A 12,143-nucleotide genomic window follows, 5' to 3' on the forward strand; every position below is an offset into this window, starting at 1 on the left:
CTTACAAATTGCACAGACAGAAATATGAATGTCTTGGCACAGAAGTCAGTGCCAGTACACAATAAATGTCACCTGCAAACTGAGGTGTCAGCAGCCTGCACAAATACAGTCCACTCCACAATTTTCCTTTTTTGACTTAAAGGTTAAAGAAAAGCATGAAGGTCTACTTCCTGTAGGGAAATATCACACAGAGACCAAAAGACAAAGATTTGATTGGTAATGTAAAAGGAGGAAACAGGAGAAGAAGTGAAGAAGTGGCAGTCTGAGTAGGTTTCAGGACAGAGTATCAGATTGTTAAAGATAAATTGCAGTGAGCTCAGTATGGTTGTGCAAAAGCTTGTTAAGGCCACAAAACCTGTTAGATTCCAATAGAATCTAACAGATTTATTTTTATTTAGGGCTATTTATTAACTTCTCCTATTATATGGTTCTTTCTTTTTTAATTTCCTTTTTGTTTGTCAGAAATGGTAGAGCAAGCACACCATGCACCAAGGCTGAGACCTTATCGCACTGTTGGGTCTCTCTTAAGCCATCTCTGTAGAATAAAGGCTAAAAATGCCTCTGTCTGCACCACCATTTTTCTATTAGCTAACAGGTTCAACCATTTAGCTGTTAGCTAAAACGGATAATCAATCATTATTCAAACCCTTTATCACATGTTTTTGGCTAACTGTTAATTTAACTGTTTGGCTAACTACTGTTAATCCATAGGGTTTAATATGATGGCGGCCCACCCTTTGCGGCTATAACAGCTTCAACTCTTCTGGGAAGGCTTTCCACGAGGTTTAGGAGTGTTTATGGGAATTTCTGACCATTCTTCCAGAAGCACATTTGTGAGGTCAGACACTGATGTTGGATGAGACGGCCTGGCTCACAGTCTTCGTTCTAATTCATCCCAAAGGTGTTCTATCAGGTTGAGGTCAGGACTCTGTGCAGGCTAGTCAAGTTCTTCCACACCAAACTCACTCATCCATGTCTTTATGGAGCTGCTTTGTATACTGGTGTGCAGCCATGTTGGATCAGGAAGGGGACATCCCCAAACTGTTCCCACAAAGTTGGGAGCATGAAATTGTCCAAAATGTCTTGGTGTGCTGAAGCATTAAGAGTTCCTTTCACTGGAACTAAGGGGCCGAGCCCAACTCCTGAAAAACAACCCCCCACCACACCACACCACCTCCATACTGTGGAATATTTTTAGTAATGAGGAAATTTCATGACTAGACTTGTTACCCAAGTATCATCCTATCATGGTACCACGCTGGAATTCACTGAGCTCCTGAGAGCGACCCATTCTTTCACTAATGTTTGCAGAAGCAGTCTGCACGCCTAGGTGCTTGGTTTATATACCTGTGGCCATGGAAGTGACTGGAACACCTGAATTCAATGATTTTCATGGGTGACCGAATTCTTTTGGCAACATAGTATATGTTAACTTACAACTTGTAATTTAAGCTGACTTTGTGTATTTAAACAATTTAGCCCCTTCTAATATTTTACCAAGCTGGTTACTTCTAGCTTCTTTATTTTTAACTACATGTGGTACTCAAGTGTCATGGCTGACCTAATATTAATATAAGTTTGTTTGTTTGTCAGCAAGCACAACTATTTGAAACTGTGAAATGGGGCTCAGGCATGTTATAGGCATTGGCAATGGCAAAGGATGCACTAAGTGAGCGCGTTTCTGTTTTTGTTTTTATTCCAGTACAATCTCAGCCTCAGGCAACTGCAAAAGTACCCTGGAGTAGAAGTATTCATGGTTGAGAATCACTGTGAGAAATTTCTTTCACGTAATTGAAAAGTCATTTATTTTCCAATGCCCAGTTAAGGATACACATAAGTGTTAGTATGCAGCAAGGATTACCTCAAAGAAGAGAAAAATGAAAACCATTTACACAAAGGAACAAAAATATTGCTGCTGACTCAAGGACAGTTTCTCATGTTGAGTTTTTTAATAACTTTGTGTATGAAGCCAGTTTTTAAAGGTTTATTTCAGTTACAAAATCTTTCAACAATGAATAAAAGTTAGTGATTATTCCCAGAATGTGGAATATGTTTTTCAGTGGGTCCAAATGTTTGACTATGTGAGTCTAAGAAATTAGTAAATTGTGTTTTGTGTGTTAAAATACTTTATTTAATATGCTGAAAAAGGATGAAAAGTTCTTTGCACCACTTTTATGCTGATGTCAACATCATCATGCTATCATTTTTTTTACTTTAGTCTGTTTTTAAGGGCTGTGGCTGAGTGTGCTGTATACCTGCCTAATGTTGAATAAGTTCATAAATTAAATTAAATCCTCAGGGAAACTGGTGTGTATAAGTTTGGCATCCATGTTCTCATCATGTCATGTGTGGAAATCAGTGGTTCTCAGTAACCTTTACCAAATCATTAATTTTTTTTTTCTGCAGGCCAAAGATCAGGGAAGAGCTGCAGAATCTGATCTTACGGATGCTGGATAAGAACCCAGACACCAGGATCACCCTCCCTGAGATCAAGGTACTTCAGAGTAAAATAAGAGCACACATTTATATAACTGTTGTTCAGATAATTTGGCACATTGTTCATAGTTACGGTACAACTGTGATTTTTCTCACCGGTGATTAATGCGAGAGATTCTGACCTCACTGTTACACAGTGCAGCATTCTGTGTTGTTGCTCTAGTCCATGATGAAACCTGTTGGTGTTAGGGAGAATTAGACTAAAGCTGAGTGAGTCTGTATTAGAGGGCCACAGAGGGTCCAGGCATAAAGCATGGACAGATGACATTCCCCACTCCCCACAGTGTCTCCATGACACAATCTAATCATGAGTCACGTGACTCATTTTCTGTGTGTGTTTGTGGAACATGAGATATTGAAGCTCTCGGGCATCAGCATCTTTTTTTTTTTTTTTTTTAAATTGTCATTATGATGTCACACATTTTTTAAAAAATGCATTTTTATTCCCGTCTTGGCTCATCTCGTCTTTTAACTTGGAATATGTCCTATTAAACTAGCAAATCTGACATACTGTATGCATCTGCCTGCAGCACAGTTGTCAGCTGTGAGCCTACAACATACAAAGGAGCTCTCAATGCAAGTAAAACAGGTCATCCTTAGGCTGCAAAACTCCACCAGAGACATAGTGGGAACGTTAAGAATGGCGAAACTGACTGATCTGCTAAAATCTGAGATAAACATACTGACAAGCTCAGCAGAGTAAAGAAGTGTGTGCATGCACAGAAAGCACCAGTAGTGAGGGAAATGCCTTCACAACATCCAGACAATATAAGAATATTTTCCATCATGTAGGTATGTCATTATCTAAGACTATCATAAATAGAAGATTCAGTGAGAAAAGGTGCAGTCAGCCTAAAGAAAACAATCGGAAAGCTGAACCAGTTCAGGAACAGCATTCGTGCACAGATGAATCAGTTATCTAAATTCTTCAGATTTAATCAGGCTGAAAATTGTGTACATTTCCAAATATTCCCACACACAGATAACTTGGCTTCATTTCACCTGCAACATAGCAAAGTGAAAGACAGGAGAAACATTATGCATGCCCATACTGTCCTCTGTGCAACCCTCAGATGGGTCTCGTTGCATGCTGTGAAAAATGGCAAGCAGTGATTGGCCAGTGAACAATGCATGGTCAGTGTCTCCCAGCCAATCCAGTGACTATTTTGCAGTTCACACTGATCCACCTTAAACAACTGTTATGTCTTCATATGTTGGTTTGTTACATGCAGCCATCAGTACCGATGGCTGCATGTAAATGTATAAAGGTATGCAAAGCTCTTGAATGGCACGTAAGATATGAAAAACAATACACAGACCTAAAAGTAAAGCTTTCAAAAACTAGTAAACTGAGTGTAATCGTAGATTTCCTGGTGTGCATTTTTGCTGTACCTCAAGGTGTGTCAAGTTATGAAACTGTCCTGTTTCACTGATGTTCAGATGGACCCATGGGTGACCCAGGGAGGTGCTGATGCCCTGCCTCTGGAGGAGGAGCACTGCTCTGTGGTAGAGGTGACAGAGGAGGATATCCAGAACTCAGTCAAGTTCGTTCCCAGCCTCTCTGCAGTGGTAAGAAACACCGTATGTCCTCCATTTATCGAAATGCTACATTCAGCAGCACTCAGAGTAGCTGCTCTTTAACAAGCGCAGCCTCCCGTTAACCACAACTGTGACAAAGCACGACGACACGATGCAGCCTTTTTCAGGTACCTCACTTTGAATGCCTTTGAATACCTCCAGCATGTATCTCCATAAATGCACTAATGATGGATAACATGGATAGTCACAGTAAAGTAGACCCTCATATTGGGCTGATATCAAACTATTTTTGTTATTTCTCTAACAAAATTAAGATGCATTTTCCTAAAAAGCACTTTAAAAAGAAAAGCTTACTAATTAAAGCTGATATACTGCACACTGAGACCAGAGCTAGATCAGAATAACTGAGAAATGTTGAAATCACATTTGTACATTTAAAGTATTTGCAAAAACAATATCTCATGAGTTACACCTTTTTAGCTCACCCCTTGTGTTTATAGATGGGCGCTGCTAAGAGTAATTATGCCAGCTGAGACTAGAAGTTAGCTGCACAGGTAGTGAGCGGAAAAATCTTTGTGTCCAAACAATCAGTGGATATATTTAAAATACATTCTGTGCTCCACATATTACAGTTTACCAGTTTATCTCCTTTAAATACTAGTAGCATTATCATTTATGAAGTTCCTCTTGTTCACCATCAAAATACTCTGTGGCACACACTACATCCAGCCGGTGTCTTATGTAACCTGCAAGTTTGAGTGTTTTTGGTACCCGTCCTGTCTTTGTGTTTGTTTCAGATCTTGGTAAAGGCCATGCTGAGAAAGCGCTCCTTCAGCAACCCCTTTGAGTGCCCAAGCAGGCGAGAGGAGAGGTCCATGTCTGCACCTGGTAGCCTGCTCATGTAAGAGTCATCAGCATGTCTGGATCTCCCTTGTTTACTTGCATATCTTGCCTTTGAAGACGAAACCACGAGTTTTTGCTTAAGATTCTAACACAGATCTTTTCTTCGCACCTGTCTCCTTTTTCTCCTGTATCAGGTTAAATAGCACTCATTTTTGCAGCAGCAGCTGCTTCCCTGTGTTGCCATAGCACCATAATTCATTCTTTCATTGTATGCAGTGGAGCTTACAGCTTGTATAAGTGTTTTTGTGTGTTGCTTTTAGCTTTCGAGACGAGAAGAACTCAGTGACACAGAACCAGCCGGTGCCTCGGGCTGACCTTGATTTTTCTGTAACTTGGATTGAAAGCATCACAGGTGTTAGTGGCCAATCAGCTCATGCCATTGTGCAATTTTTAACTTGTACAACCACAGGCACATTGCAGCATGTATCACCATTATCTGCTGTATTGTGGATGCCCTTAGGACTATAATATGGTGTCCAGCAGACTTTGTCATGAACATGGACTGCTGTTGGGCCGAATCTAAGCAGAATCTAATCTCCCATTGTAAGGGGTTTATTAGATGATTTGTTCTCTGCCTAGGTGGTGGTTTCCACCACTACATTGTCAGAGAACTGCTCTCTAAGGTGAAGGTGTTTTCAGAGGACATGTAGGGACTTTTGAGTAATACTGCCCCCTGGCTGCAAAATGAAAATCCAAGCTTTTGTACAGCTAAGGGCTCACTATTGTATGGCTATCATGAAGCAATTAATATAATGCTGAGTGTATGCAGATACACTCTAGGGGCTGGTTTATGTGAAGTTTTCATTGTGAGACATTATTAATGTAAACATATGGGCCCATAACTAAAAACACTGTAAAGCTGTGCGTGTCTTTATTTTCTCTATGTCAAAATCCAACTAGAGCAAAGCTTGGGGTTGAATTATCGTTTTGATGACAGGAAGCGATTAAATTGTAATCGGATAATGTGATTGCATATTGAGAAACAGATGCTACCAGTCATGACCACAATTACCTCGTTTTGCGTTATTTTCTCAAAGATTTATGAAAAAAATGGCATAGCAGATATTATGTCTCCTAATCTGATCAAACATTACATGTGGCTGCTTCTTGTATCTGTGGCTGCTGTAGCCAGTGAAGCTCTGGTGCCTTAGCAAAGATTTTGTGTTTCTTGCCAAGCTCCTGTTTTTCAACCTTGGAGTTTAACTTGACTTGAATGCACCATTAATGCCAGTGTTTCCCATCCAGAATGTACTTGGGCAGGCTACCAAGGTGCAGGAACACCTACCCAAGTTTATTTGGGGACAAATTTGCCCCGTTTCTTTTTTTTTTCTGTTTTTGTCCTTCCTAAAGGATCACTTCATCAGCAACCAGGTTTATGAGTGGAAAGTCCCTGCGCTTTATTTTGAAAGTTCAGTTGCCATTAACCAGCTCTCCCTGGCCTTTTGTGGCTCATGTTTCTCTTTCCGGTGGTTTGTTGGCTCGGTCGTTGTATTGACAGTCGTCCAGTATTATTCATCTGCTGTTGTTAATATCCACTTTGTGTCAGAAGTGTGTGGTTTTCAAATCCAGCCGCAGAGAACCCTTTAAAATATGTTTTAAAAATAGATCTTAATTATTTTTAATAGTCTCACATATTTATTCTGAACTGCTAAGATGGAAATGGAATTTGAGCTCTGAAGTATTTTAGCAATTTTAAAATGAAATTTCAAACCTAATATTGAAAAGCAAAACTACACCTAGCGCCTTCGTGGTGGGAAGGTGGGTTATCTCCCACCAGCGTGCGTGTCTTTGTCCTCTCACTTGTGACTTCTCCATCTTCTCTCCCACTTTGCTGCAGGGACTCGTGGCCCTTCCGGCCCTCTTTTAAACTTCAGCCCTCGCTCAGGTAACACTTTGTGCAAAAAGCAGACCGGCCACTGTCTGTCCCACATCTACCAGCCGCTGCTCTCATCATCATTCTAGACCCCTCAACTCCTGCTTATCCACATCATGAGATGTGATAGGAGAGCAGCCTTTCCCCAGCTGTCATGTCCCTGCTGCTTTCATTTAAATGCTGTGCTACATCCATAAAGCATTCTGTGTTTTTAATATTCATCACGTCTTTTAAAAAAAAAAAAAAGAGCAGAGCTTCTCTAATAACCAGACTTAGTAGTAGTACCATTTAGAAATGTCCTTGTCCAACTCGAAATGATCAAAACTGCTGACACTTCTTTGTCTCTCTTCTCTTTCACTTGCTCTTTTAGAAAGGCCAGTACGGGAGAAGGACCCAGAGAAGGAGAGCTGGAGGACCTGCACGAAGACGAGCCCTCCTCTTGAGTCTTGATGACACTCTCGTGAATGGAGCTTTGTCTTAAATGACATCCGCTTTATATCCACTGTGCGCTTACACCTTCATTCACACCTCTTCTTCAAATTAGTCACACTGTACAAACGTATCATTCTGTACACATGAAATGTAAACTGAATTGCTCGTGCACACATCTTGATGCTCAGGCTTGAGTCTCTTTTTGCCTCTTATCAATGCAGAATGCTTTCTTACTCCGGTTCATCTCATTTTCCTTCTGCACTGTGGAGCTTCTGGATTTTAGCCGCATTGTTTCTCATCTTAATCAGTGAACCAATGAGAGGAACTCTACCAGTTCTCTGGCTTATCACCAGTCTATATTGCTGTTGTTGCCAAAGACAGGAACATGTTTGACAGTGGGCCTTAAACTGTAATATAGGCAAAGACAGATTTTTTAAAAGATTTTTTCTCTCATTATGCATGGTGAGTAATTAGACCGCATCATCTGTCTGTCTCCAGCCACCTGTCACAGTCCTGAGGAGGGGGAAAAAAAAAAAACCCTTTTGATACTCGTCACAGACTTCAGCATGTAACTGACACTGTATTGTCTCTTCAGTGAACTAAAAGGCTTTTATTTCTGGTCAGTGACCAGTCATTGTAATATTGTACATAGATCTTGTCTTGAGGTATCTATTGTGTTATTGTCAAGCCCCTTTAAGCATATCTGTGCCAACCTTTATTTTGAAGGAGTCAAAAAAAAAAAAAAAAAAGGGTCAAAGTCCTTCCTCTGCTGCCTTCAGGGACCTCGACTGACTGGAGGGGAGGAAAGTCAGCCGTCTGAAAGTGATCAAGAGGGTGGCTTTGCTATGCTTGAACAACATTTCAAAGCGACTTTTCGAGCTATGTCGTGTGATTTTGTTTGCGTCCAGTTTCATGTCACGCTTCTACTCCTAATGTATTACGTGTTGTCAGTCTGGTGATTTCTGTTGTCTCTTTCCTTTCACACAATGCTCTACTGTTGGATTATACAGTATGTGAAGCATTTGTGATGGACTTTGAAACGATTAGACGACATCTTTTTGGATGGCGAGTGGGAACATACTGAAAAAAATGATGCAATTCTGTAAACTTTGAATAAGCCCTGTTCCAATTTACAAGGTATTTTTTTTTTTTTTTGCTGATTTTAAAGCATAAAATAATCTGTGTATAAATGAATCAATGTGTGCTCTTGTAGAAGACACTGAACCACGTTGTACATTATAAAAGGAGAAGCGACTGTACCCAAATTATTTTAAAGTGAAATTATGCATGTATCTTTTTGCTCAGGAAACACTGACCTTTTGTTTTCTTTCTTTTTAAAAAAAAAATTTTTTTCCTATTACTGATGTTGAAGTGCATTCACAAAAGTTAAACAAAAGGAAGACATTGTCTCATGACTAAGATGATCCTGAGCACAGCTGAACTTCCATGATAATCATCAGGTTTTTTAACATTTAAGTATCAAATAAATTTAGTGGTAGTTTCTCCCATTAGGTCTATCTAAGACCTAGTGGACCATCACTGCAACTGACCAGTCACACTGTTTCTATATCAAAGTGACTCAGAACATTCTGCCAGAAAAGCTTTAGGAAGTCAGCTGAACAACAGAATGTGCAGGAGGACCAGGTTGTGCTGGAGGAATGGGTTTAATGCAGGACTTTCACCCAGGAGACTGGTGCTTTTGTCCCTTGTGAAGCTAATTCATTTTTTTTTTTTTTTTTCAGAATCAGAAATACTTTATTGATCCCAGAGGGAAATTTCAGTTGTTACAGCTGCAACCATTTATCATATAAAAAAAATAAACCCTAATAATTTGAAAACCAAAAAGAGAAATTTGCAATATGTATGCAAAAATTCTTATGAATACACTAAAGTCAGAGGCTCTGGTGATAAATATACATCTGGAACATATTGTATAAGCAGTTCAGAGTATTGCGCCTCTGAGTTATTGCACAACATAATAAATTGCACAGATGAACCATATGTCACCTATTAAGGGAGGAGTTATAGAGGTTGATGGCCACAGGTAGGAATGACCTCCTGTGGGGCATTTGGTGGGATGAGTCTTTCACTGAATGTGCTTGTGTGTCTCATCGCTGTGTTGTAGAGTGGGTGGGACCCATTATAGACCGCATCCTCCTCTCCAACACTGCCATCAGCTAGTCCAGCTCTGCTGCCATAACACCACTGGCTTTGTGGATCAATTTGATGAGACTGTTGGCATCTGCCGCCCTCAGCCTGCTGCCCCGGCATGCAACAGTATAGAGGATAGCACTCACCACCATAGACTCATAGAAGATCCTGAGCGTTGTCTGGCAGATGTTGAAGGAGCTCAGGGCTTCACACAAAGGTTAATTATGGAGTCCCACAGGGTTCTGTGCTAGGACCAGTTTTATTTACATTATACATGCTTCCCTTAGGCAGTATTATTAGAAAGCATTGTATAAAGTTTCATTGTTATGCAGATGATACTCAGCTTTACCTATCCATGAAGCCAGATGACACACATCAATTAGTTAAACTGCAGGAATGTCTTAAAGACATTAAGGCCTGGATGACCTCTAATTTTCTGCTTCTAAATTCAGATAAAACTGAAATTCTTGTGCTCGGCCCCACAAACCAGATACTTACTCTGGATGGCATTACTTTGGCCTGCAGTAACACTGTGAGGAATCTTGGAGTCATTTGAGATATGTCCTTCAATGCGCATACAGTATGAAACAAATATGTAGGACTGCTTTTTTGCATTTGTGCAATATTTCTAAAATTAGAAACATCCTTTCTCAGACCGATGCTGAAAAGCTAATTCATGCATTTATTACTTCTAGTCTGGACTATTGTAATTCATTATTATCAGGCTGTTCTAAAAGCTCCCTGAAAAGCCTTCAGCTGATCCAAAAATGCTGCAGCTAGAGTACTGACAGGGACTAGAAAGAGAGAGCAGATTTCTCCCATATTGGCTTCTGTTCATTGGCTCCCTGTTAGATCTAGAATAGAATTTAAAATCCTTCTTCTCACAGACAAGGTCTTGAATAATCAGGCCCCATCTTATCTCAAAGACCTTATAGTACCATATCACCCCAATAAGGCACTTCACTCTCAGACTGCTGGCTTACTTGTGGTTTCTAGGATACTTCAGAGTAGACTGGGAGGCTCCCATAATGCACTGTTTCTTTTACTCTGTTTATACTTCATTCTGTATTTAATCATTGGTTATTAATCTCTGGCTCTCTTCCACAGCATGTCTTTTGTCCTGTCTCTGTCCCCTCAGCCCCAACCGGTCGCGGCAGATGGCTGCCCCTCCCTGATCCTGGTTCTGCTGATGGTTTCTTCCTGTTAAAAGGGAGATTTTACTTCCCACTATCACCAAATGCTTGCTCATAGGGGGTCGTTTTGACTGTTGGGTTTTCTCTGTATTATTGTAGTGTTTTTAACCTACAATACAAAGCGCCTTGAGGTGACTGTATGTTGTGATTTGGCGCTATACAAATAAATTTGAGATGAATTGACTTTGGCCCTTCCTGTATAGGGCATCAGCATTCTTAGCCCAGTCCAGTTTATTGTCAATATGTACTCCCAGATATCTGTAGTCCTCTACAGTATCCACACTACACCCCAACCCCCACCCACCCCCTGATGGACACAAGGGTCCCCGGTGCCTCGTCCTTCCTCAGGTCCACCACAAGATGAAGCTGGCTTAACACTTTCATTTTGTTATTTTTATTATTTCCAGATTTCATTTGAAGTTTGATGAGGTTTAGAGAAAGATCATGGTTTGGGTTAAGATTTACTTTCACAATGTGGAACAAAGCCAGGAGATGGTCCATATAGTTGGGGTACTCTGCAAAAAACAACTCATTAGGTAGTTCATTTTCCAAAATGTGAACAAACAAATAGAAGCTTAAAAAAAAGGGGTTGTTTCAGCAGCCCACAGTACAAAACACACACTGGCCATTGCAACATCATTCTCCCTGTTTCTTGTAAAAGTTTATATCTGCTTACACAAGTGAAGTGAGTCGATAACAAATTTAGAATCCAAAGTTGTCCTTTTGTTGTCTTTAACAGGAACGAAGAAATTGTTGTTTACACTCTTGTGTTCTTATGCTTTGCTGTGTAAGTTGTTAATCTACCCCCAATGTTGTATTTTAAAATAACAGCCAGGTATATGTTTTTTATGTTAAGGATGGAGTCTGCTGGGGAGGGTCGTGCAATTTGCAACACTGAAATATTTCATTTAACCCCTCACAACTGACCCCACCTGTAAATTTCATATGGCCTAGCTGTGTACTTAACATGTTCACCCCCTGAAGGTTGGCGTTTTATAGAAAGAATACCAAGAATCAGAAATACTTCAGCCTGGCGTGTTGCCCCTTTGAGAGAAAAGCATGTTCAGCTGGCTGAGTGCTCTGATCACTTAAAGGATCCTTTCAATGTCCTGATTAGGCCCGGGCTGCCAACACTTCCCCATCCTCTTCAGTGTTGTCCCCAGTGTGGCTGATGGTGAAACACTGAGTGCAGCTCTTTGCATTTCCTTCATTAATCTTGTCCTCAGTGAAGGACACTAACTGCAGCACAGAGACTGGTAAAGGGTGTGAACATGAAAGCATTTCACACAGTGCTGTTGAGCCGGTGTGTTTAGTAGTTTATGTCTACAAGGATATAAAGTCATGACTGCCGTGGCATTAGTAAGTCGGCATTATTATCGTATGGATACCTGAGAATTCAAAGCTTTCCAGCTATTGTTTTTAGCTTCATGCTCAGAGTGAAAACAGTACTGACGTGTGTTTCACAGTAACCTTTAATGAAGCCAACTTTAAACCAAAAAGTGTGACATGATGTGTTATATTTGATGTGTGTTTTAAAGCTCATTCTTGTATCTCTT

General features: G+C 40.4%; 1 protein-coding gene across 2 annotated transcripts in view; it reads left to right on the forward strand.

The window, feature by feature from the left end:
- camkk1a (calcium/calmodulin-dependent protein kinase kinase 1, alpha a) overlaps positions 1–9,647 on the forward strand; it is a 57,644-nt gene extending 47,997 nt beyond the window's left edge. The window contains exons 13-17 of one of the 2 annotated variants that reach the window (XM_030746171.1): positions 2,407–2,494; positions 3,937–4,065; positions 4,833–4,936; positions 6,776–6,823; positions 7,182–9,647. In XM_030746171.1, the coding sequence (XP_030602031.1) occupies positions 2,407–2,494; positions 3,937–4,065; positions 4,833–4,936; positions 6,776–6,823; positions 7,182–7,254 (442 nt within the window). In that variant the 3' untranslated portion in view covers positions 7,255–9,647. The remainder of the gene's footprint in view (positions 1–2,406; positions 2,495–3,936; positions 4,066–4,832; positions 4,937–6,775; positions 6,824–7,181) is intronic. The other variant, XM_030746172.1, reaches the window with a different exon arrangement.
- The last annotated feature ends 2,496 nt before the right edge of the window (positions 9,648–12,143 follow it).

The sequence above is a fragment of the Archocentrus centrarchus genome, chromosome 14 (genome assembly GCF_007364275.1).
Source record: "Archocentrus centrarchus isolate MPI-CPG fArcCen1 chromosome 14, fArcCen1, whole genome shotgun sequence".
NCBI lineage: Eukaryota > Metazoa > Chordata > Actinopteri > Cichliformes > Cichlidae > Archocentrus > Archocentrus centrarchus.